At 36.8% G+C, this 27,708-nt stretch overlaps 1 protein-coding gene across 1 annotated transcript in view; it reads left to right on the top strand.

The window, feature by feature from the left end:
* Positions 1–7,769: 7,769 nt before the first annotated feature.
* Positions 7,770–27,708, top strand: part of MGAM2 (maltase-glucoamylase 2 (putative)) — a gene marked incomplete at both ends in the record, with an annotated part of 80,428 nt that continues 60,489 nt past the window's right edge. The window contains 13 exons of the mRNA XM_084897321.1: positions 7,770–7,875; positions 10,292–10,371; positions 15,966–16,089; positions 16,708–16,817; positions 17,148–17,302; positions 18,165–18,336; positions 19,675–19,774; positions 20,491–20,603; positions 21,103–21,228; positions 23,832–23,963; positions 24,059–24,157; positions 26,284–26,397; positions 27,288–27,369. Coding sequence (XP_084753447.1) covers positions 7,770–7,875; positions 10,292–10,371; positions 15,966–16,089; positions 16,708–16,817; positions 17,148–17,302; positions 18,165–18,336; positions 19,675–19,774; positions 20,491–20,603; positions 21,103–21,228; positions 23,832–23,963; positions 24,059–24,157; positions 26,284–26,397; positions 27,288–27,369 — 1,513 coding nt within the window. The remainder of the gene's footprint in view (positions 7,876–10,291; positions 10,372–15,965; positions 16,090–16,707; positions 16,818–17,147; positions 17,303–18,164; positions 18,337–19,674; positions 19,775–20,490; positions 20,604–21,102; positions 21,229–23,831; positions 23,964–24,058; positions 24,158–26,283; positions 26,398–27,287; positions 27,370–27,708) is intronic.

Genomic DNA, 27,708 nt, shown 5'->3' with positions numbered 1-27,708 from the left:
AAGAATATGAAAAAGGACCAACTAGAACTTAAACATACATTGACTGAAATAAAAAATATTATACAGACACTCAACAGCAGACTAGAAGAATGCAAGAATCAAGTCAAAGATTTAAAATACAAAGAGGCAAAAAGACACTCTTCCAGAGAAACAAGAAGAGAAGAGAATCCAGAAAATTGAAGATAGTGTAAGAAGCCTCTGAGACAACTTCAAGCATACCAACATCAGAATTATGGGGGTGCCAGAAAAAGAGAGAGAGCAAGACACTGAAAAACTATTTAAAGAAATAATGACAGAAAACTTCCCCCACCTGGTGAAAGAAATAGACTGACAAGTCTAGGAAGCACGCAGAACCCCAAACAAAAGGAATTCAAAGAAGACCACACCAAGACACATCATAATTAAAATGCCAAGAGCAAAAGACAAAGAGAGAATCTTATAAGCAGCAAGAGAAAAACAGTTAGTTACATACAAGGGAGCACCCATACTATTATCAGCTGATTTCTCAACAGAAACTATGCAGGCCAGATAGGAGTGGCAAGAAATATTCAAAGTGATGAATAGCAGGAACCTACAACCAAGATTACTCTACCCAGCAAAGTTATCATTCAAAATTGAAGGGCAGATAAAAAACTTCACAGATAAGAAAAAACTAAAGGAGTTCATCACCCCCAAACCAGTATTATATGAAATGCTAAAAGGTGTTTTTTAATAAGAGGAAGAAGAAAAAAGTAAAGATAAAAATTATGAACAATAAATACATATCTATCAACAAGTGAATCTAAAAATCAAGTGAATTAAAAATCTGAGGAACAGAATAAACTGGTGAATATAATAGAATCAGGGGCATAGAATGGGAGGGGACTGATAATTCTCAGGGGGAAAGGGGGTTTGTGTGGGGGGTACATGAAGAGACTGGACAAAAATCATATACCTATGGATGAGGATAGCGGAGGAGGGAAGTGGGGAGAGGAGGTAAGGGTAGAGAGTGGGGTGGGGACCAGGTGGAGGGGAGCTATGGAGGGGGAAAAAGGAGAAACAATTGTAATAATCTGAATAAAGATTTATTTAAATAAAATAAAATAAAAATAAAAAACCTAGAAGAATTCTTAAAAAGAAAGAAAGATTTTATGTACTAATAAGTCTCCTTGATATCACCCACTTTGAAATGAGATCCAAGTGCATTTTTCCCTCTAACAAAGGCTCTCTTGTCCTGGCACAAAGATAAGGTGAGCAGTCCATAAAGGCAGGAACCAAGTTTGTGTGTGAGCGTGTCTTTGTGTGTATACTTGCCACACACTGAACATTTGAAGTGAATATGGACTATATTTACTTAGATGCCATCAGAAGATGCCATTAGAAGTTGGCATGCCTGCATATATAAAATATGCAACATCTTATATATACTACTAGGATCCCAGTGCATGATTTGAAATCACATGGCACTGCTCACCCTCAAGTCACTGCTCTGGCCCTCTCTTGCTCCTTGGGCCCATTGTGGCTGTGGTTGTTGCTGGTCTGGCCCCACCTCCCTATCCAGCCTTTAAAGCAGCCATGGCCACTGCTGATCAGGCCCTCCCCCAGCACAGGTGGGTGAAGGCCCCTGCCACCCCACCCCCAATGCTGCACAAGCAACCTCCTCTTGTCTGGTTGTCCTGTTATGATGTCCTGGTTAATTAGCATATTTCTCTATTATACATATATAGAGATAATGACCTCATATATTATTGGTGGGAATGTAAACTGTTGCCACCACTTTGGAAAACCGTTCTCCAGTTCTTCAAAATGTCAAAGATAGAGTTACCATAGGACCCAAAAATTCTACTTCTAGGTATATCCTCAAGAGAACTGAAAATATATGTTTACACAAAAAAGGTACATGAATGTTTATGGCAAGATTGCTCATTATAGACAAAAAGTATGAACAACCCAAATGTACATCAACCAATGAGTGGATAAACACAATGGGGATATATTAATATAATGAATGTCATCCATCCATAAAAAGAAATAAAGTATTGATACCTGCAGATGCCTGATACCTGCAACAACATGGATGAACTTTGAAAACATTATGCCAGGTGAAAGAAGCCAGGCACAAATGGCCACACGTTATATGATTCTAATTATATGAAATGTTCAGAATAGACAAATCCATAAAGTCAAACAATAGATTAGTGGTTGCAGGGGTGGGAGAGAGGGAATGGGAAGTAACCACTAATGAATACATGTTTATTTTGCAAGATGATAAAAATGTTCTGGAATTAGATGGTGATGATGGTTGGACAACTTTTTGAATATACTAAATTTTTGAATATATTGAAATTTTTGAATATCTGAATTGTACATTTTAAAAGGTTGAATTGAATGTCATGTTATGTGAATTATATCTCAAGTTTTTTTTAAAAAAAAAACACAAAACAGCACTTTTTCCTCAGCTAACCTAAGAAGAAAATAAATTTTTAATATGTTGGTGACTCACTAAAACTCCAGGGGGAGTAGTGTCAGGTTTGTTGACTATGGCTAGGGACAATAGCCCAATTACCATGAGGCAGCTACCGCTGCCATTGCCCTTAGCACATGTGTGGCAGCTTGCACCCTCCCCCCAGCACTGAGTGTGGGGTGCAATAGGTCCTCAGTCCATGTTGCCTCTGAAATGATATCTCGTCACCATCCTGGATTCTCCACTTTTTCTGGGTCACAGGAACATCTCATCAATTGAGCACACTTTGTCTGAAAGGGAACCTGTGAAAGAGAATTTCTAGCCCCTTCCCTGGGGAGGCAGAACTCCCAAAGTGGCAAGTTCCTTAAGTATTAGAGGCTTTTTCAAAGGTGCTGATCAGTCAAAGAGCATGACAAATTTCCAGCAGAGTTGTCTTCCCACTTTAAAGTGATATAATTTCTATTTTAATGGTGCTTCACTTATTTAGAATAATTGGTGAGAAGGCTGCTTGTTTAAATTAATGAAGAGAACTTTGGGAGACAAAAATGGAGAAGGTAACAATGTGATAAACCAAGAGCTATTCACTCTTTCACTTAACTTATTCAACAAGTATCTATTTATTTAAAAATATGTATGGGTATTGGGCCAAGGGCTTCACGTAGGAGATACAAGAGTGAAGAAAGCTGGTAAGACCTTAGTTCCTGGGCTCTTTAGGCTCATGGTCAGGCAAGCAAGAATAATGTTGTGTGACAAGCAAAGTTATTGGATACGAAACAGAAACACAGAAGAGGCTGAACTAAGAGATGAAAACTCCACCTTCCCCTTTCATTAACAAATGAAGGTTCCTCCATATCACAGGGAAACAAGGGCCTTTTATGGTCTATAGGAAAATCCAGTCCTCTCCTCCAATTGCCACCAGCTTTACAGGGCAATAAATCAATCCTGGCAGAAGATGGTTATGCCAGTGCAGTCACCTTTGTCCAGTGCTCCTTAAGAACCACTGAGGGATAGACACAGCAAATAAGATACGGCTATGAGGTGAGTACTTTTTCCCATGCAGGAGGTGCTTTGAACAAGTCTTGTCCCTTTGTTCTTGTAAATGTCCCTGTTTCCTTCTCTGCTGAGTGATCTGGACAGCCCATGCTTTTCTTCTGTGCCTGATGTTTTCACATACACTATGAGGAAAGCTAGCTGACAGTGGCCTAGACTGAGTCATGTGAAGGTATTTTTTGAGGCAGAGAAGGAAGTGGCTACACAATTATTAAGGTTATTAGTAATAACCTGGGTTTAAATTAATTCTAAAATGTTGTTTGATACTGAAAAATGGCTTTGGGCAAGGAGGGTTTCTAAGTAAGAAAGAGTTTCTACCTTTAGGAATCTCTACTCCTATCTTCTGCCTGGATGATAACAGTTCCTATGGTAGGAAAATGCCTGGGATTGTCCCAGGGTCTTGAGCTTCAGGTGCTGAACCTGCTCCCCCAGGAGGATTAAAGAGCTGTGGAAAAGGTGCCTTGCTTGTGGTTTGTTGAGGCTACAAAGAAAAGTCTCCCCATGGGAGTCTAACGGACAGACAATATGTTGTCTGTGTTGATGAGTCATGGGTTCTAAGCATAAGAAACTAAATTGGATATTGAGAGCATGTGCGGTTGGTCTCTGAGACTTCTTTCACGATCTGAAATTCCACCTTTAGCGATTCAGCCTCTAGATCTTTAAGCTCTGCAGTCTAGATAACTGAATGGAGATAGTCTTCAAATTTAATAAGCAGGGATCTAAAAAAAAAACAAAGAACAATCAACTGACTAACAAAATAGATCCAGAGATATGGGTGCATGGAGCAGACTGACAGATCTCAGAGGGGAGGAAGGTTGGGGGAGGGGAGTGGGAAGAGATGAACCAAAGAAATTATATGCATATATGCATAGCCCAGGGACACAGACAATAGAATGGTGAAGGTCTGGGGTGGGGTGGGAGGGGGAAGTGAGGGGAAATAGGAGATATCTGTAATAATGTAAACAATGCAACAAAACAAAATAAAAACAATTTTTTTTTAAAGCAGGGTTAGTTTGTTTTTGCCTCAGTTCTACTACTAACTGTGGTTAGACAAAATTCCTTAGCATTTATTTATAAGATGGGAATCTTGATGCCTGCCTTATCCTAAAAATAAAAAGTCAAAGTGAGAAGCAACAAGCATTTCTTGAAGATCACAGAATTACAATTGGGGAGCACAGGTTCAAGCAGAAGCCCAAATTGTGTCCCAATTGCAGGAGAGTTTTATGGGAAAAGGAGGGGCTATTATTATATGAAACAAGGAAAGAACTTTCTATTGTTGTTAGCAAATGAGTTAGTTTTTAGCTATACATGCAGATTACTAATTCTAAAGTATGTCAGTCCTTGTGGTTAGGGTGTCTGCTTTCCTGCTAGCTTACAGTTGTTTGCAAAACAATGTGGCTACGACTCAGCCCAAAGATTATTCTGTCCAGTTCAAACATTTCAAAGGTGTAAGGGCAAGATGTAAGGCAGTTCCTCTGGAGTGGCTTTTCTGGCTCCATTTTAAAATGGTACCACTCATGTCAACTTTCACACCTGCCTGATCAATTTTGATATAGGAATTTTATGGGAATATAATAATATGAAATATATATTATGGGCCTTAGAGTAAACCTTTGAATAATTTTGACTAGAGGAGAGACACCTCATTGATAGATTTAGGCTAATAAGAAGGAGCAGTTAATATACAGAAATGATGGCCTGGCTACAGCACTTCCAGAACAGGTGGAGAGAAAGGAACAGAGTTGACAGGTATTGGAAAATTAGTCTGACTTAGCTGGTAACTGGTTGTGAGAACTAACAGACAGAGAGGAGGCAAAAAAGTTACCCAGGTTTTTAAAGAAATTGTGATTTTTCTGTTCCTCAAGATATGAGTTATTTGAGAAGCAGCCAATTTGGCAGGATTAGTAGAAGTTGGGAACAGGATATTGTTGGGAGAGATGATTTCATGTTTAAAATCTGTTGAATTTGGTTAAGACCGTGGGCCATCCAAGTGAGATATCCAATAAGCAATCACCTATATGAATCTAAATTTCTGAGCTAGAAACTCAGGTTGGATTGACCTTTGTGAAGTCATATGAGTGGTGAAGATTGCTCAAGAGAGTGAGGATTGTTATGAAAGTAACACAGGGAATATCAACAGTTATGAGGAACCAGAAAAGTAGATGGAAACCACCGAGATAGAATGATATTGAGTAATCCAAAGGTGGAAAATTTGCAAGAGGAGGGTGTGGTAGATATGCTAGATGACTTAGACAGTGCCCATTGTATTCCGAGGCTAAATCGCTGGTGACTTTGGCAAGAGCAGTTTCAGTGAAATGCAAGAAACAAAAGCTACGCCAGTAACATGAGGAAGCTAACACAGACAGGGTGGAATTATCTTTTTGGAAAGATAGCTATATTAGGAGAAAGGAAGTTAGGGAACCTAGAGCAGAACACTAAGTCATCAAGAGTTTAGGGTGGTTTGGGGTGATATATTTATGAGAGGAAAGAGTGACTTCAGAGGGAGAGTTTGGTAACTCAAGAAAGAGGAAGGGTAATTGGACCAAGATTTTTTAATGCTAATAATTTTATATTTTATATTTATTTTTATTTAAGTATAGTTGGCATATAATTTTATGTTGGTTATATTAGTTTCAGATGAACAATTTAGAAATTCAACATTTTTATACCTTAAATGTAATCACCCCACTAATTCTAGTAATCATCTGTCACCAGGTAAACGTATCACAATATTATTGAACATGATTTTTGAGAAATCCAAAGGCTATGAGTGCTAAAGAATAGTAACAAGGATCATGCTTAGACAAGAGAAGGGGAAAACTTTTCCACTGAGAGGGAAAGTATGAGAATTTACCTAGGTGTAAAAAATTTTTATGGAAAAACACTGGTTGAGAAGAAGGGAGATGCAATCATTTCTGCAAAATAGTTTCTGTTTGTGATGTTGAAGATGATATTGGCTGAAGGTGCGAGTGCAGGTGACAGAGGTTGGGGCTTGAAAAGAAAAAGCATGTTAGAAATTTATGCTGTGAAAAATGAGAGGCAAGAATGTCAACTAGCATGCCAGAATATTTGGGAGAGTATGAACCCAGTGGCATTTACACAGGGCTAAGTGCATGAACCAAGGACAGATATTTGGATGGATAGTTTCATTGGATAGATTTAGGTAGCAGACAAAGTAGCAAGGAAGATAAGAGAAATAGATATTGAGGCCTACATCACTTGGGGAGAAAAACCAGGAAGGGCTAAGAGACTAAAAAGAAATAAAAGAGAATAGAAGCCTCAATATGGTCAAAGGATAGGATAACAATGCAATGAGAGTAAAAGGATATGAGCTTCTGACCAGTAAATAGGAAGCAGAGGTTAAGAGTTCAAAGTGGAACTGGAGGGTGATAAATTCCAGGACATAGCCAACATTTGGGTTGATGGCAATAGAGTGGTGATGTGAGCCGCTGAAGTTAAAATGTATCATTTGATATAATTAGCATACAAGAATGGGAATACCTCCTGAATCTGAGCACATTTTGTAGATAAAGACACACATATCCAAATAGCTAAAATATCCATCTGTTAGTAAAAAAAACAGGCCAAGAATTGAAGCCCTTTGATTTCCCTCCAATACAACAAATACTTAAAAACTTGAACCTATGCATGGTCTTCAGGGCTTCTGTGAACCACCAAATTTATATGGGTATATGTTATAAATATATAATCAAGCATTATATTGGTGATCAAGATTAGGTGGGTTTTTGTTACCAGATTATAAAAAAGGATTAGTGGCCTTTAAACAGTTCAACACCTCAACATCATGGCATGGGAATTATTAAAAGAAGAATTGGATTCAGGTTTTGCTGCTATTTTTGTCCCTGACTGTACTCTCCTCTCTACTGCCCAGGGTGGTTGTGGAGATCAAAGTGGTATCTGGAAGGGCTTTTCTGAACCATATCAACCCCTCATCTATCTTTCTCCTGGACTTCATTCCTCTTCTTCCTCTCTCCCTCTCATTCTTCCTGTCTGATGTATTTTTTTCCTTGGGCAATACCCAATTTCTCTGCAGACAAAAAGGCAAGAGCCATAGTAGTGTTAGATGCATAGATTAGACTTAGATGGAGACACTGTGATGACTGGAAAAATATATTCTCTAGATTATTTAAAGAGAAATGCCAAAAATCTAGTCATTTTATAAAAGAATTCCCATTCTAATCATAATGCCTAGGTATTCTTTTGGATTAATGTGACTTTACGGTTTGTTTTAATCCTGTTATCTGTGTCCATCTAGATGGCGAGGAAGCTCAGTGTGTTGGAAGTCTTTCTGTTCATCTGCTTCCTAATTGTATTTGCCGCGGATATCTTATTGGTGTTACTGATGAATAAGAATCCTCCAGGTAAGCAAGGAAGTCCCTTCAGGATGCCAAAAAAATATCATCTTATTCCTTTACTCCTCAGAATGCCACCAGACTGCATTATTTATAACTCACATCCAGAGCTAATTTAAGTCACTCTCCAAAAGCTGTGTTCTTTTTCTGCAACTAAACCTTGATTGCTTATGATATTCAGGGTCTCACAAGTATCATTTGAAACAGATTTAACAAGATGCACAATGAGGCCCATCAAATGCTTGTTTTTCAACCTAAAGTCATGAGGTAATAGAACCTTCAAGGAAGAACAGTTGAGGTACCTGTGCCCAATCTCATTACATGATTATGGCAAAGGACATTAGGTTACAGGGAAGGGGAGGGCTGATACACTTGGCTTACATATATCAATTATAATTAGCCTCCAGCCCATATTCTGACTGGAATAGCTATGGTTTCTTCATAGATGTCTTTGAAACTGTTTTCTCTCTCACACAGAAGCATCCAATCTCTTCACCACTCTCCACAGTAAATTGACACTTTCTAGAAACAATTATGACTTTGAAAGATGATTTGAAAACCATTGATAAAAACTGTCTTTGACCTATTACTGCTTTTACCCTATAAATAGTTTTGGGGTCACAAGTCCTGTGAGAATACTGTCCAGTGTATATAAATAAGTAGTTTCTTTTATTTAACATAAAATTAGATCTTTGAACCTGCATTTATTCTAAACAACATTCTAATTCATGCAGAATGCTTCAAATTTTAAATGTTTTACATAGTGGACTTGCCCTGAGGTGTTTTTCCAAGAAGTTTCCATGAATTGAAAAGTTTTCATTTCATTTTATTTTAATGTGGTAAGAACACTTAAAGTGAAATTTACCCTCTTAACAGGTTTTTCAATGTATAATACAGCATTGTTATCTATAGGTTCAGTTTTGTACATTATATCTATAGAATTTATTCATCTTGCATAACTGAAATTTTATACATTATTTAGCAACACTCATATTGTCCCCTCCCCCTAGCCCATGGCAACTATCATTCTGTTCTTTGCTTTAGTGACTTTTGACTGTTTTTGATACATCACATAGGTAGAGTCATACACTGTTGGTCCTCTGTGCCTGGCTTATTTCACTTAGCATAACATTTTCCAGCTTCATCTAAATTGTTGCAAACGACGAGATTCTTTTTCTTTTTTAAGGCTGGATAGTATTCCATTTCATGTAATAATAATATTCCATGTATATAGCATACTTTCTTACCCATTTGTCCATCAATGGACATTTGTGTTGGGTTTACATCTTGGCTGTTGTGAATAGTGCTGTAATGACATGGGGATGCTATTATGTATTTGAAATTCTGACTTCAATTCTTTTGGATAAATACCAAAAAAGTAGGCTTGCTGGATTGTATGGTAGTTCTATTTAAAAAATTTTTAGGAACCTCTATAATGTTTTCCATAGTGGCTGCATCAATTTGCAGCATTCCCACTAGTAGCATTCATGGGTTCCAGTTTCTCCACATCCTCACCCATTCTTCTTTTTTTTGTAATAGCCATTCTTACAGCTGAGCTGTTCTCTCATTGTAGCTTTGATTTGAATTCCCCTGATGATTAGCAACATTAAGTATCTTTTCATATACCTGTTGGACATTTGCATGTCTTCTTTGATAAAATGTCAATTCAAGTCCTTAACCCAGTTTTAAAGCAGGTTATTAATTTATGTTTGTTTATTTGTTTTGTTTTTGCTATTGAGTTGTAGGAGTTCCTTATATATTTTAGAAATTGCCCCTTTTTGGATACATGGTTTACAAATATTTTCTCCCATTCATTATGCTGCCTTTTCACTCCATTAATTGGGTTTTTGTTGTTGTTGCTGTTTTGTATGCAGAATCTTTTAGTTTGTTTTAGTGTGGTTGTCAGGAATTGGATGGTAGTGATTCGTTGCACAATTTTATAAAATACCAAAACCAACATTGAGTTGTAAACTTTAAAAAGGTGAATTTTATGGCCTGTGAATTGCATATCAATAAAAACCAACCAAACAGAAAGCAAATGATCCTGATGAACTTGTGCTAAAGAACCAAGATTTTCTCTCTGAGTAGTTTCTACGAGAATAACAAAATACTCGTCAATTCTATACCTTTTCCAAATGAGAATGGGGCAGAAACATAATTTATATGTGTGGAGGATAAATGAATATAAATAAATATAGAATAAATATAAATATATTTTTTTGCATTTTTAAATTAAAAAATCTGTATAAGTTCATTCTTTTAATATATTTTAAAAGCAAATGTTTTTAACACTTCGAAAATGCATACAAATGTAGATTGCAGCTATTAGTGTTGACTCTGAAAGTCTGACATTGACTGCTTCATTCCCCGAACTGGGATTATGCTACATGCAGGTTTTTAACTTTGTTCTTTAATTTTTACGCAGATACTCCATTTACTCCACAGTGCGATGCAATCCCTGAATCACAAAGGATAGACTGTACGCCTGGCATCGGGGTGACAGAGGTCAGAGAAATGGATGACCTTCCATTGACTTGCTGGGTTTTAGTTAAAAGAAATGAGTGTGTGAAGTGGGGAGAGGGTGGTGGTGGAGTGGGTTATGGAACTCTATTTGTTTGGAGTTACTATTTCTTTCTTGTCTTATTGAAATCAACAGTACTAAAGAAGTGAGGGAATAGAATAGTGTAAAGATAAGAGGAGTAGGAAATAATAAGAGTGTTGGCCCATAGGGTTTGAAATCCAGAGTGGAGGGAAAGTTCCTAGTGGAGGGTTAGTCCTAGGGCAGCCATAGAAAGATATTTTTAGGGTTAGGCCATGTACCCCTTGAGAACAGAACCCATCAAGCACATATGGTTGACTGAGTCACTTGGTTAATTCAGGTGAGTTATTATAACAAAAGTCTTCTGGAATCATATTATTGGCAAGAGATCCTGATGTACTTGTGCTAAAGAACCTAGATTTTCTCTCTGAGATTTAAACTATTTGAACCCTGCTAGTTTTGATTAAAAACTATAAAATAAAGGTTGTATACACTTAGGTTTTATTGCTTTACTTCATATTTTATATACTATATCCCATAATATCCTAGCGGGATGTTAATAAGTACTACATTTGAGTTTTAGGTTAAAATTTGGCAATATTGACATTTCAACAGTTTTGAATCATCCCATTTTAAAAACATAAAAGTATTTCCATTTTAACTCTTGTTTTTCTTAATATGTATTGTATTACATATGCATTAGGAAGGTTTTTTTCCCTAGATTTTTCATATGCATAGTTTCTATTGTAAATACAATCCATTATATTTTCTAAGTGATACTAATCTGTTATTGTAATGATATTGAAAATGAGACAACCAGCTGTGTGTCTCAGTGGTTGAGCATAGACTTATGAACCAGGAGATCATAGTTGGATTCCTGGTCAGGGCACATACCTGGGGTTGCAGCCTCGATCCCCAGTAGGGGACCCACAGGAGGCAGGCAATCAATAGCTCTCTATCATCATTGGTGTTTCTATCTCTTCCTCTCACTTTGTCTCTGAAATTCATATATATATATATATATATATATATATATATATATGAATGGAAATATTTATATTTATATTTATATTTATATTTATATTTATATTTATATTTATATTTATATTTATATTTATATTTATATTTATATTTATATTTATATTTATATTTTTATATATTTCCATAAGAACATATATATTCTTATGGAAAATATCAAATAAGCTTTGTAACAAATAATACAAATAAGCTTTATTTCATGTATCCACAACTGTAAATCTACCTTTGTTCCACCCTGTATATCTCTTAAACATCTGACCTTTGGTTTCTGTGGTACTGATAATGGCTTAAAACTGAAATAAGGATGATAGGGCAGACAGCATGCACAAAAAATTTTGTTTACCTAAATGTAGTAGATTTCTTATTGATTTTTATAGAGGTCAGTGGACTTTGGAACAATTTATGGCAATGAAACTAACCTTCTGTACTTTACAGACCTCAGTTTCAGAGGCAGCAGAAGTACTTAATGTCTGCTTCAAACTTAGGAAAAATCAGTTATCTAGTGGTTATCCAGCACCCCCAAACTCTTTTACCACTGACCCCGCCCCCCGACTTTTGTTATCTGAAGAGGATGGGTCAGGAACATAATTTACATGTAGGAGGAATAAATTAATACATTAAAGAAATTTTTCTAGTTATAAAATAGAATACTGCTCTATTTTTCACCTCTCTAACCCCTCCTGGTGCATTAGGACTGAGCTTACTTTGTTTATAATAAGCATGGTGAACATTGATGGAAGATATATTCTTGTGGTTTTTAGAGCAATTACAATATATCAGATGTCAGCATCTAAAATACTTGTCAGTATATACCTTTTCCAAATGAGTAGTGTTATGACATATTCTTTTGGTATTTTTAAATAACAAAATCTATAAATACATTCTTTTAATAAGAAATATTCAGATATTATAGTGGTGTACAGAATAAAATGGGAAAGTCTTACTCATTCATTAAGCTTCCTCTCTACCTCCAAATGCCTTCCCCAGAATCAATTAATAGCTTGGTGTGTATTTTTCCCTTGGTCTTTCTATGCTTTTGAATATATTTATATATTTTGCACATATATTTATGTATTTTTTTGTTTTGTTTTAACACAGATTTAATTATACTGTGTATGTTATATAATTTGCTGTTTAATTTTAGGTTATTTAAATGTATCACATTATTCTATTTTAAAAATAGTTTGCATCTGTTGAGATGGCCATATGATTTTTTATTTTGTCAGTGTTGCTTAATTAATTTTGAACCATTCCAGCTTTCTCTTGATAACCCTTACTTGGCCAGTATGTATTAAATTTTAATGCACTAATAAATTAAAATATAACATCTAATTAAAATTTTATACATCATGTTTTTAAGTGAAATAAGCTCAGTATATATTTTTGGTTAATTATTTATTTGGACTTTTCTTGCTAGTTTGTAGTCAAAATTATTCTAGTTTAATAAAATGAGTCAGGAAAGTTTCCACCTTTTCCTATGTTCTAAAAATATATTGATATAGAATATGAGAATAGTCTATTTCCCAAATTATCTGGGCAAGATGTCATTTTTTGGGGGGGGTAGGGATCTTTGACTATTTATAGTTTCCCATGGCTACTGGTCCTTTTAAGGTTTTCTATTTATTCCCACCTAGTTTTTATTATTTAATATTATACTATTTAAAGATTCAGATTACAGTTTCACATTTATTGGCATATATATATATATATATATATATATATATATATATATATAAATAGTTGTCTCATAATTTTTTTATTTGTGTTAAAAAGCCATATGTATCTGTGGTCATTCCCATTTTTGTTTTAAATCATGTTTGTCTCCCTCTCTTTTTGTTAAAGGAGAATTTGATAAGAAATAATTGTATTTCTTTTTTTAAAATATATTTTATTGATTTTTTACAGAGAGGAAGGGAGAGAGATAGAGAGTTAGAATCATCGATGAGAGAGAGAGTCATCGATCAGCTGCCTCTTGCACACCCTCTATTGGGGATATGCCCGCAACCAAGGTACATGCCCTTGACCGGAATCGAACCCGGAACCCTTCAGTCCCCAAGCCGACGCTCTGTCCATTGAGCCAAACTGGTCTTGGCAGAAATAATTGTATTTCTTTGATCTTTTCAAAGAGTCTCCTTTATATTTATTGATCTGCTAAACTAAAAGCAAAACATATCCTGACACTATAGTAATTATCAGTGTGGAATCATTGCAGGAATTGATACATATGCCACTGGAACATAATAAAACATCTCAAAATATATATTCATATTCTCATATATGTTCAATTAAACTTAGTTTATTGTAAAAATGGCATTTCAAATCAGTAGTGGAAATAAGGTCTATTTAATTAACGGTGGTATCTGTCTCATTTACTATGCTTGCTGACAGCACTGTGTCATATGACCTATCTAATAAAAGAGTAATATGCAAATTGACTATCATTCCAACACACAAGATGGCTGCCTCCATGTGGTCAAAGATGGCTGCCCCAATGTGGACATAAGATGGCCAATGCAAGATGGCCAGCAGGAAAGGGCAGTTGGAAGGGACAGGCCTGCAACGGAGGGCAGTTGGGGGTGACCATGCCTGTAGAGGAGGACAGTTAGGCCAAACAGGCTGGCAGGGGAGCAGTTAAGCATCAATGCTAACTGCTTTGATGCCTAACTGCTCAGGGGAGTGGTTAGGGGGTGATCAGGATAGTATGCAAAAGTGGTTAGGGGCAATCAGCAAGGCAGGCAGATGAGTAGTTGGGAGCCAGCAGTCCTGGATTGTGAGAGGCATGTCAAACATCCATTGAGGGGTCCCAGATTAGAGAGGGTGGAGGCTGGGCTGAGGTACATACACCCCCCATACACGAATCTTGTGCACTGGGCCTCTAGTACTTATATAAATACCTGAACAGAGCAGGCACTCATTTCATATTTATTTATGTATTTATTTATTTTTAATATATTTTATTGATTTCAAAGAGGGAAAGAGAGAAACATCAATGATGAGAGAGAATTAATTATCTATCTGCTGCTTCCTGCATGCCCCCTACTGGGGAATCTATCCTGCAACCAGGGCATGTGCCCAAACCAGAAATTGAACCATGACCTCCTGGCTCATAGGTTGATGCTCAACCACTGAGCCACAACAGGCCTGGCTCATTTCATTTTTAATCTCTATACTGACTTGGTTTAGAGCACTTCTTTTTCTCTACTTGTGTTTTAGACTATGAATATAGTTTCTACCAGAGTTGATAACATTATTTTCTATATTTCATGAATTTCATAACATCAGGTCTGCCATATTGTATATTTTGCTGTTTTATAGTGAATTTTTTTTTCCTTAATGGTATTTCTATCACTTTATGTAAGTTTACTTGGGTGAAGAGATGAGAGCCTGTGTTCAGTCCAACACTTTGAACAGTTTGCCACCTATTTAATCCTCTCTAATAAAAGAGAAACATGCAAATTGACTGTACCTTTGCTACACCCACAAGCCACACTCACTAACTAATCAGGGTGAGTATGCAAATCAACCCAACCAAGATGGTGGTTAATTTGCATACCCAGGCCAGAGTAAAGACTGAACGAAGACAGCGAAGACAGCAAAAACAGCGTAGAAAGAAGCCAAGTGCTGTAGAAGGGAGTGAAGCTGTGGAGAAGCAAGCAGGCGGGGCGGTGTAGAAGGAAGGGAAACAGGCAGAGTCGGGGAAAAGGGAGAGAAACAGGCAGGCAGCGGAGACCGCAGCAGAAAACCCTATTGCAGGAATCTTCCTTCAAGGGGCCTCTAGTTTATTATAACAAAACAAATTTTTAAGTAAGTTCATCTGAAAATTGTAGGACCTTTAGAAAAGAAACCACTCTGAGAAGCCACATGTGATATTTTTAATGTCACCCTCTGTCCTAGTTCTACCTTAAGTGTTTCTATTTTCCTTTGCTTTACTTTTCTTACTTTTTAAATACCATTAAGGAAATAGCCATGTCCATGCCTCTTCCTCCTGAGAAAGCCCAATCCATTTGGTCCACATCCAAATCACCTCTGAGTGTGGTGTGTCTTTGGCTCATTTCTCATACTCAGTGTTCTCAGCCCAATGGACTGGTGGCTTCTCTGGGTCTGTCATGCATGGCTGTTTTGTTGGCTTAGAATACTGCTCTATTTTTCACTTCACTAAGCCCTCCTGGTGCATTAGGGCTGAGCTTACCTTCTACTTACCCGGAAGCCCTCCTACTCCACTGGTAGGTAGCCTTTTAGCTGGGTAAGAGGCCTGGTGTGATTCCCTTAGCCCCTGTGAAGACCTGTGTATTCCCAGACAAACACTGTGTCTTATCTATCTCAATTCTTATTTCCTTGTCTGATAGGAAGTAAGTGCATATTGGATGGCTGGCTAAGTGTATAAATAAAAGAATAAATAAATGACTGAAAGTAATTATGAGCGATCTTAAATTCTTCTTGGGAAAACTGGTTATAAATAAACAGACATATAATACTTTCCTTCCTTCATTCCATATAATGCTAATTCTGTGCCTTGTTACAGGAAATCTGCAGCTGGAAATATAATTGCTGCTGGAACCCTGTGTCAGACATCAGAGTCCCCACCTGCTTCTTCCCCAGGAACTGGGGCTATGAAGTCAAAGACGGCCCTAACAATGAAATCACAGGTGAGCACTGTGTTCCCCAGCAGCTCTTTTTTATAGTTGTATAATTCAATACTATTGTTATTTATATCCAAAGCACTTCTTTTTATTTATTTTTTTATTGAATTTATTAGGGTGACATTAATTAATAAAATAATATAGGTTTCAGGGATACAATTCTATAATACATCATCTGTATATTGTATTGTGTGTTCACCGTCTCAAGTCAAGTCTCCTTCTGTCACCATTTACCCCTCCTCTTTACCTTTTTCTATCTCCTCCCACCCCCTTTCCCTCTTATAATCATCATACTGCTATCTATGCCAATGAGGTGTGTTATGTTTTGTTTTTGTTTTTGTCTTTGCTTAATCCCTTCACCTTTCCTACCTGGCCCCCAACCCCCTTCCCTTCTGACAGCTACAACTCTTTATAGCCAGATAGGTTAACTGCAAAATAAATGGTAAATCTCTCTCTCTCTCTCTCTCTCTCTCTCTCTCTCTCTCTCTCTCTCTCTCTCTCTCTCTCTCTCTCTCTCTCTCTCTCTCTCTCTCTCTCTCTCTCTCTCTCTCTCTCTCTCTCTCTCTCTCTCTCTCCTCTCTCTGTCCTCTCTCCTCTCTCCTCTTTCTGTCCCCCCAACTGCAGGGTTAACTGCCATGTTGAAAAAGTTGAAAACCTCAGATCGGTTTGAATATGATGTCGAACAGGCCTGCTTCACAGCTGAGTATCAGACACCCAGGCGTCTTCATTTTAAGGTCAGTTTGGTAGTTATCGTTGAATATAACTCCGAAGAGCGCAGGGCTCAGCTTATTCTCCTTTATGCACTGCATAAAAGTGTGGAAGCAGATGTACCTCTGTTTCTCTCTGCAAAGAATCTCCAGATCTGATGGGCAGGCTCATTTTATTTTTTATTTTTATGGGGGAACAAATGATTGGGGGGGGGGGTTCTTCTTACAAGTCAGGAAGCATAGGGTTAAGAATGGGAAGCTATTCTCTTTGGGGGCTAAGTGGGAGTGAGAATACTTTGTAGCTCTAAAGGGAAGTTTTGTGTTCCTGAGCTGCCCCTTCTGTTTTTCTCCTGACAGATCACTGATCCCTATAACAAACGCTATGAAGTCTCCCATGAGCATGTTCAGCTGTTTAATAGGACTGCTGGTTCCACCAACCTGAGCTATCACATCGAGCTCATAAAGAAACCCTTTGGCATCAAAATAATGAGGATGAGCAACAAAAAAGTCTTGTGAGCGTTTCAACACTCTTTGCATATCTTTGAATATACAGTTCCAAAGTCATTCACTCTGACTTCCTGTGGGCGGGTGATCAGCTCAGTATATTTGGGAAAATGTTTGAATCTCAGAAAAAGTCAAAGCTTTCAAGTAAAAATCATTAATGCTGTGAATATGTAATGACGACAGACCAATAAAACTAAAACTAAAATGTGATGTGCTGGTTTGCTGAGTCATATAAATACCCTTGTGGTTCATAGATATGATGAAATAGGGAATTTTATTATTTTGGATTACCATTCACAATGGAAATCACCTTCACTGTTTAGCATTTCAAATTATGACTTCCTGAGAAAATTACCATCCAGCCCCTAATGAGAACCTAAACTTAAGTCATAAATTGTACTGGAGGACATAAAAGAATTAACATCAGGAAAAGCTGGATTCAAATCCCAGTACTAGTAGGTCACCAGTCAGCTATGTGATATGAGGCCTAGGACCTCACCTGCTCAGTCTGTTTCCTTGTCCATAGAAAGGGAATCAAAACGTCTGCCATTGCTACATGTACTGAGGCCATGTTCATAAAGCACCCAGTGTAGCACATGCATGAAATAGATGCACAGAAAATCTGAGGTCATGTTTGCTCAGCCCATAATCATCCCACTTGAGTTTTTGGTATCAAATCTCCAATGCTGTGCTCTTCTGGAAAGAATCAGAGACACCCTAGAAAGGTCTTCTCCAAAAGCATGAACATGGATGGTAAGACCTGAAACAACTGTGTTCTAGAAGTGTACAGGGCAGGGAGCAGACCACATTTCCTGGCAGAGAGAGCTGCTTGCTGATTTGGTGACTCTCGCTCTTCCTCCAATGGCCCAGGTTGGACACGAGCATCGGGCCCCTCGTGTTTGCGGAGCAGTACCTGCAGCTGTCCTTCCTGCTGCCCAGCGCCAATGTGTATGGGCTGGGAGAACACGTGCACCAGCAGTACCGGCACGACATGGGCTGGAAGACCTGGCCCATCTTCACCCGGGATGCTCCCCCCACCAACGTGAGAGGCCCTTTCTCCTGATCTCTCACAGTGAGGGATACCCTCTCTCCTTTTCAGAAAGGAACTTACAGACTGAGGAAAACTGTAAAGTAACCTACAGAGTTTGCCTCTTTACTATGGTGCCCAATTTATGTTCGAGACTATGCACTTGTTCTTGAGGTTTATAAACTCACAGTACTAACATGTCAATGTTTCAAAACAGTTCACCTTAAAAATATATATAATTTAATGACTATGCTTACCTCCCTTCCTTCTTTTCTTTCTCCTTTCCTTTCCTCCGCCTCTCCTTCTTTCTTCTTAGCATTTTAGGTAGAGTTTGTATTCTAACCATGGGCTGATGCCATAACTCTTCCTGGCTATTACTTTAAATCTGGCCTAATTTTGCATAGGTGTGCTAGTATTCCCTACTTTACATATCATGCTGATTCTGTTCTCTTCTCCTGGAATTTACTGTAATCAGTACAATTGCCCTATATGCCAAGGGCTAATTTTGCACCATCACATAAGGAGTTCCTGTAAAGCTTTCCATATGTCACAGTCTCATATATTCTATTCTTACATCCATTACAATTATTCACATTGTCTCTCTTTATATCAGTGCTCTCATCAGAGCCCTGTGACAAGTTCAATATGTTTTAATTTTTTTTAATTTTAAACTTATTATTACTTAAGTATTATATGTTAATTGTAGAGAGACCAGAAAATGCCGTTATGCATAAAGAAGACATTAAAAATTTCTCACAATACTGTCATTTCTGCTAACATTTTATTATGTCATTACAAATATTTTCTAATTTTTAATAAATAAATTGGTTGAGGTATAATTATAGACCATAAAATCCACTTGGTTAAAGTGTACAATGCAATGGTTTTAGTACATTTACTGGGTTGTGCTGTCATTAACATAATCCAGTTTCAGAACATTTTCATCACTCCAAAACCTTTTACACTTAATTCCTATTTTCATCCCAGTGCTGACTCCTGTCTCAGGCTATCACTAATCTTTCCATCTCTAGAGGCCTGACTTCTCTGTACATTTTATAAGGGAATCATGGCCTATTGAATTTGTGTCTGTTTCTTTTACTTCGCATAACATTGATGAGACTTACTCATGTTGTAATATGTGCTGGCACCTCACTTCTTATTGCATAGAGTATCCCATTGTGTAGATATATCATATACACATGTTGATGTTACCGTTTTAATATCTTTTGGGCACAATACTAACTACAACATGTGTGGACCAAATACATATTGCGAATGGCTTTTGATGATATTTTGGGGTGAATAAAAGCATTTTACATATGTGCTATTATTTCTTTTCATTTTTGTTGACAGCAAATGACCAACTTGTATGGAGCTCACACGTTCTTCTTGTGCCTTGAAGACACCAGCGGCTCCTCCTTTGGGGTCTTTCTGCTGAACAGCAATGCTATGGGTAGGAAGCATCACTTTACCTTGGCAGGAATATTTTTGGGGATGCCGCTTTTATAAAAATGACACGCATGGTAGATCACAGTTTAACAGGAGGCATATTGGACCTACTATGCTTCATCAGAAACTGGAAACAGAAGTAGTTTAACCTGTCTAAAAATCCATGCTGAAAGCTATTTTTATTGAAAACTGCCTTAGAGGTCTCTTTTTGTGTAATCTTTCCCATGATATTTTGAAGATGATAGGATTCACTGTTAGACCCATTCCGAGGACACCTGTAGGTTTCAACATGTAAACATACTGTCCGTCTGTAGCTGTTTCTCATAGCCCACCCTTTCCCCAGTCCAAAATCTTCCTCCTGTAACTTCTGGACGAGAGTTTACTTTTATTTTTAATTGTAGGTAAAATGATCTAATAAGGTTTTAAACATTCTTCTTTTCTATGAAATAACTAGCAAATCCCAGACATTTGTATTTTTATATGGTCAGATTAAAATAGAATTTGTGTTTCATTCTCCTAAAAAAGTCAATTAATTTCTCAAAGGTGCTGTACTCATTTAATATGTGATAAGCTTCAGCAATCATCTAAAGGAACAGGTGTTATTTTCATCTCTTTCAAAATGAGACAGACTGTTTTGGGTAGCTCACCCATTTAAATTCTGCAGAAGAATATATATTTTCAACCACAAAATTCTAATGACTCTTATTTTAATTCTTGCAGAGGTCACCCTTCAGCCGGCTCCTGCAGTCACTTACCGCACCATCGGGGGCATTTTTGACTTTTATGTGTTCCTGGGAGACACTCCAGAACAAGTGGTTCAGGAATACCTGGAGGTATGGCTTTGTAGTTAGTCATTCTTTATTGCTGCTATCTCATACACTCATTGTAAATTAGCCTGGGAAAAATAAAACTTATGGGTAAACTATGGTTCATATATGTTGGGGTTGTGAGTCTTCCATTCATCATATGTTTATTCTGATGCAAATTTATTGAGTGCCTTCTGTGTGCTGAGAGACACTGTGCAAGGCTTGAGAAATGTAAAAATAAGTCACCTAATGAGGTTTTAAACAGATGCAGTGCTGTTTTCAAGGAACTCATGGTCCAACCATGCATGATCAGTCATTCCGAAGACCTGAGGCTATAAATCAGTAAAGTTCACTCATTCAGTAAATAAAAATTTAGTCAAAAGAAATTATGTACAAGAAATTGGCTCTGATATTTTAGATCTGAGAACTTAACAGAAAATGAAATGGAGACAAAGTTGTCTATATTGGACATGTTGCTACAAACAGTGTTTATTCTAAATGCCTGGACACTTCTTTATTTTTCTAGCTCATTGGACGGCCATTCATGCCTTCCTACTGGAATCTTGGTTTCCACCTTAGTCGCAGGAATTATAATAACATCGAGGGATTGAAAGAGGTTGTAAACCGAACTCGTAAAGCTAGGATCCCATATGTAAGTTGGAACTTATCTTATCATGAACAAGATGCCATTTCCTATCTTTTATTTCTTTGTACCTAATTCAATTTACTAGGAAAAATACAGTTGGATAAATTGGTACATGGATGGATAGATTATAGATATACAGATGATGATAAATGATAATAGATAAATAGATAGATAGATAGACACATCTACTGTCATAAATTTGCAAACTAAATTACCTATGTCATCATGGGAAGAGCACAGCTGTGAAGTCAGAAGGATATGATTTTGAATTTTAGCTTTTCCTCTTTGTAGCTCTATGCAATGTTGGGCTAGTTAATTACTACCTCTGTGTTTTAGTTACCTTATTTATAAAATGAAAATTTATTCTGGTGGGCTGTTTGTGAAGAATGCCTAAAACTGTGCATGTAAAACATGTAACACAAAGGATGAACTCCATCAAAGTTGGTTGCTATTTCATAAGAGAAAGCAACACCTGATTAACACGTGCTCTGATTATTATAATGGTGACTCAAAGTGAGTTTCTCAAAGTAACCTTGTATATTCTTTCGAGATATAACATACTTATTTTGAAAGTTCTGTGGTTGTAAAGTATTTATGATGACCAATGTCCACTAGTAAATAAAAAGATCATTATTTAGTGTATAATATTTGAAAAGTTTCTCCCTGGAGATGCATGACATGTGGTTAATGAAGTTATCAAAACAATTAATTTTGGGCTCAAACTTTGAAACTGTGATACAAACATATATTTGGTTAATACCTGAAGGAAGATATTATGGATGGAAATGACTTTGGCCTGATCTCAGAAGTTTTCAGTCTCCTCTCAGAGTAGCAATAAGGGCAGGCCATGAGATGAATTTTTCTTGTGAGAAAACCTGCTCATTGTGTGGTTTTGTTGTTAAGGGGAAATGGTTATGTATTTGATTTTACTTCTCCCATATCTGGTATCTGCAAACACCCAATTCCAGGAGAAATCAGGCCAAATCTTGCCACATCATTATTTTACAAAGTGCTTTCGCATTCATGGTTGACCCTCCCTTAATTGGTATTTTGCAAATGAGGAAATGCAGACATTGCAATGTCAATCACTTTCCTGAGGTCACTCCAGCTAGCACAATGACAGGCCCAGGATTCAAAAGTGGTTCTTTTGGCTCCACATGGTATTGGTTTCAATCTCCCCCCAGGCCTCTGAAGGGAAGAGCCTTTTGAGGTCTTGCTGGTTCAGAAACAGATGAGCTTTCTTCCATGGATTAGATCTTTCCCATCAGGCAACTCTGGAGGACACCTGGGTCCTACATGACTGTCTGGTGTTAGAACAGCTGGTGCTGCATTGGCTACAGGCCACAGCCACATTTCCCTTCAGGTTTGTAAGTTGCAGCCTCTGACACATGACCGGACCACCAACCGCAGAATGAACAATTGCTTAGAAGACCTTCAGATGTCTTTGAAGTATGTGGCAATTGGAACAAAAAAGCATATGGAGTCAAAGGGTCTATCAACAAAGCCCTAATTAACCCCCCACCTAATCTTGCATCTGACCTTGGGAAATGTCACTTAGCCCTTATACATTTCAATCTTCCGCTAAAAATCTGCTCCTCATAGGTTGGTATGCAAACACAAAAATAATGTGTGTATGAGAATTTGGTTAATTAAAGCTTTGTCCCTTTGTCATTTACCTTTGTTAATTATTACCCTACATGTTTTATAAGACAAGCAGGCTATTTTTCTTCTCTTGTGATATGTCTAACTTGATGTCTAGGGTCCAGGTTAGTACATGGTAATAACAATACTCATGGGTTCATTCAAACAAATATTTAAAGAGCACCTGTTTTATTTCAAGCATTTAAGTTCTCAAATTACAGGGATGAACAAGACGCAGTCCTTATTTTCTTTTTTTTCTTTTTTTTTTTTAAATATATTTTATTGATTTTGTGCAGAGAGGAAGGGAGAGAGATAGAGAGTTAGAAACATCGATGAGAGAGAGTCATCGATCAGTTGCCTCTTGCACACCCCCCACTGGGGATATGCCCGCAACCAAAGTACATGCCCTTGACCGGAATCGAACTTGGGACCCTTCAGTCCCCAAGCCGACGCTCTATCCACTGAGCCAAACCGGTCCCGGCAGTCCTTATTTTCAAGTTCCTCCCAATATGTTATGGCAGGCGTCTATCAAGGCAAAGAGATAAAACTAAAACCTAAGAGTGTCCGAATCTTTCAAAAAAAGGGTTTATTTACTCCTAGGAAGTAGCCAAGTCCTGGAAATTCCAGAATCATTAAGAAATATGGCTTGCCCTAGCTAGTATTGGACTCAATGGATAGAGCATTGGCCTGTGGACTAAAGGGTCCCAGGTTTGATTCCAATCCAGGGCACATGCCCCGGGTTGAGAGCTTCATCCCCCATAGGGGGCATGCAGGAGGCAGCCAATAAATGATTCTCTCTCATCATTGGTGTTTCTATCTCTCTCTCTCCCTCTCCCTTCTTCTCTGAAATCAATAAAAATATATTTAAAAAAGAAAAAGAAAAATGGCTTCAGTTTTAATGACGAAGAATCAGAGTTATCAGCATGGTGATATTGCCTCAGGTCTAATTGGCCAGCCCTGTCTTCCAGGATGTCCAGTACTCTGACATAGACTACATGGATGGAAAAAAGGACTTTACTATCGATGAAAAGGCTTTCCCTGGTCTCTCAGATTTTGCCAAGGATTTACAAGAACATGGACAGAAATATGTAATTATTATGGTATGCTCAAACACTTATTCCATGGCCTAGTATTCCCTTTAAAAATGCAAAAGACATTTACAAAAATAATATTTGTTTTCATATATATTTACTAGAATCCTGGCATCTTAAATAATTCTGACTACCAGCCCTATACGAATGGAAGCAAAAAGAGAGCGTGGATCATGGGGAATAAAGGCTTTTTCGTTGGAGAGGTAATTTCTAAAACTAAATCAGAGTATATTACAGTCATTTGGGGGAAGTTTGTGCTTTTGGTACAACAATGAATAGAAGGCAATTTACAGTATTATTGCTGTTTTCTTGGCATTAGAGGTTTCTGCTATTATTTTTAAAACAGTAAATGTTATAATAGAATGATTAAAATTTTTAGAATTTGTTTTTTAGTTGAAATATATTTGACATATAACATTGTATAAATTTAAGGTGTATAGCATATTGATCTAATAATTTGATTATTCAATATGATTGCCATTGTAGTGATGGCACCTCTATCATATTACATATTTTCATTTTTTTGTGTGTGTGGTGAAATAATTAAGATTTAGTCTCTAAAAAGCTAACCCTAACCTTAGAATAATACAGATAGTTGAAAAACAATATACTATTAGAAGAAAGTTAATTTATTCTTAAAGTTCTTCTGCCTTCCAATTTCTATTTTTCCCCCCAGACAATAAATTCAACTATGGTAATGGAGCAAGATGCTCATAGCCTAATGTGAAACCAACCTCAGCTAATATATTTTTAATTTACATGAGACTTATAGATAGACCCCAGCCTTATTCTAAGGTAGCAATTTTAGGCATTTGAATAAGCTGCTTAGGAACCTATTTTCAGGTCACCTGAGCTTTTGAGAATATTTTAAATCAAATCCTGTAGTCAGCTTTCTTTCCCAATTATGTGTGGGGTCAGCCGCAGATGATTGGATAATGGGAGATTTACTAAAACTGGTACTTCATCTAAAAGTTCACGTGGCCTCATTTCCTGTTGCTCCCGGGAAATTAATTTTGCAAAACTTGTCTTTTTAGGATTATCAATGAACCCTTACCTAACTTCTCACTTACTTCCCATTATTGACTTTGCCTATGATAGTTTTTACTATTTGCTTTCTTTTTCATTGATTCTAACTTTTCATGAAATAGTAGTTTCCTTCCTTCTCCAAACCAATTTGTTACTTTTACTGTTTTGTTTGATGTGAATTTCTAAAATATCAGATAGACTGATATTCATATATAAGTACAAAATCAGAGGCCGTGGTCACATAAAAATTGTTTTGTTTACCAGAAAAGTAGATTATCAGACTTATGAGTTATTTCAATAGTACTCATATTTGAGTGGTATGTAATTAGGAATTTGCATATAACCACAAAAACTTAATTACTTACCTCCATTGACTAATAAATAACAGAAATCATTTGATCTAAGATGTTGGCAGATGTAGTAGTGCTGGAGTTAATTGTAAAGGAATTTGGTTAGAATGAATGCTCCTGGGCTTGCTCTAGGGACAGTGTCACATATTCCTTTGTCATACCACCTTTTCCCTGAGGTTCAAAGTTACTTATTATTATTATTATACAGTGACCCATCACCTAAAACAAAAAACTCAGATACAGCTAAGCTATTCATTACACTGACTGAGCATAAAGTTGTTCCTAAATGACAACCTAGAAATTTGTTGGGAAAATAAGCAAGAATGTATGTGTCTTGTGTCTTGTCAATTTAGAATTTTCACTAATTTGGCTATGATTATATCTTTGTGTTATTTGTGGACAATGTTAAAAATGAATGTTTGATAGGGATATATAAGAAGAAAAGATAGAATAAGATAAATTTGACCTGAGTAAGAAGCACAAAATTCATTAAACCATTTCAATAAAAATGTTTCTATGCCCAACCCAACATATTATCTATAAATGGCATTATTCAAGTCAGGTTTTAGATGATCTTCAATTAACAGCACATTAAACAAATTCATTCTCTTCTAAAATATCATCTAGTTAAGCTTTACATATTTTAAACATGTCAATTGGCCTGACATATGAAATTTTACTACTTCTTCTTCTTCTTCTTCTTCTTCTTCTTCTTCTTTTTTTTAAATAAGAGAAAAGAGACATTTGCTGGCTTCTCGTCTCTATAATAAGTTGTTTTTCCTTTTCTTTTTTCTCCCTTTGGTTCCTTTCATCTATTTTAACATTTAGTTTTAGGAGGACAGCCACAAATTTTAATTCTAAAATTTGGGCCTTCTGGGAGAAGAGATAGTAGCCAGCAATAAATGCATGCGTGAATCATCAGACAAACCACCACAACTTTCCTTGTTTTTTAGGGATATCCTGGAAAGGTAGTCTTTCCTGCTTATGATAAGCCAAGTTGTACTCAATGGTGGACAGAAGAGCTTCATGAATTTCATAAAAAATTGGAGTTTGATGGAGTGTGGCTTGTAAGTGTTATTCCAGGATCAAACATATTTTGGAGACAGATATTTCTAATTTTAAGATGAATTTTAACTCTAATCTCTAAAAAAAAAAATGGTTTACTTGACATAGTGATATTTAAAATCCCTTTACTTAATGTTTGAGCTTATAACATATAATAAAATAGATGACTCAACCCCCTGAATTTTAATTCTCAATCTGCTACCTACTGGTTACTTATTTTTAGGAAAATCTTTTGCTTTCTCATGGACTCCGCTTTTTCCTTCATTAACTGTATTTTAGCTTTAAAAATATTATTTTATTAGAAACTACAGGTGCTATTATTTGTAGCAACGATTTATTGAAATTTAAAGTGAATAATTAAAGAATAATTTAATGGTCCTCTTATTTTTTAGAGGATAACAGGTGAAAAATTTATTTGAAATTTGAAAAATTATCTTTTTGTTGGCAAGATTACACATCATCTATTTGCAAGCTCTTTTAAATGAATGGATTTTATCTCAATTCTATATTCTTATGCCCTGCACTAAGTAGAACAACAGAATGGGAAAATTATGAAATAGAATATTACTCTATCTTAAATTCTTTAAAACAATACCAGCAACAATAAAATCTCATAAAGCATGAATTAGCCTTTGAAATAGTATTTCTTAATTAACTAATTGAAATCAAAGTATAAAAGGTTAAATGGATCTGATATGATTTAGAGTTGGAAGGTACTGTAGATACAATCTAATCCAAAGGATAAAACCGAGGTCAGAAATTTTAAGATTGCTTAAGATCCCAAAATCAATAAGAGACCTCAGCTATCCAGCTTCTAGTTTAGTAAACATTCTTTAACAACTAACTGTATATCAATAATTTTTTCCACTTTGTGTATTTCATGTCTCTGAAGGAAATGGAGGAAGTATCTAACTTGCTCTCAGATTCTGATGAGTGTGAAAAGAATATCTGGAACTATCCTCCTTTCACTCCCCGTAAGTTTTTACCTGTTTGTAATAATGTAGGCAGGAGACATTTAAAACAACCTGTAGCCAAAAGCAAGTTCACTTTCCAAAGGTTCTTTTGTTTTGTTTTGTCTGTTTTTATTATCTTAGTAGAGGCCCCATGCATGAAATCCATGCACTGGGGGGAAGGGGTTCCTCAGCCTGCACCCTCTCACAGACTAGGACTCCTTGCTCCTTGCCATGGCTCATTGCTTGTTAGCGCTGCCGCGGAGGTGGGTTTCTGCTGCTGTGCTCGCCAGCCATGAGCCTGGCCTTTGACTGAGCTGCTCTGCCCCTGTGGGAGTGCACTGACCACCAGGGGGCAGCTCC

This window comes from Pipistrellus hanaki, assembly GCF_964339955.1.
Source record: "Pipistrellus hanaki genome assembly, chromosome: 10".
In the NCBI taxonomy this organism is placed as follows: domain Eukaryota; kingdom Metazoa; phylum Chordata; class Mammalia; order Chiroptera; family Vespertilionidae; genus Pipistrellus; species Pipistrellus hanaki.
This window is presented reverse-complemented; position numbering and strand designations above follow the sequence as displayed.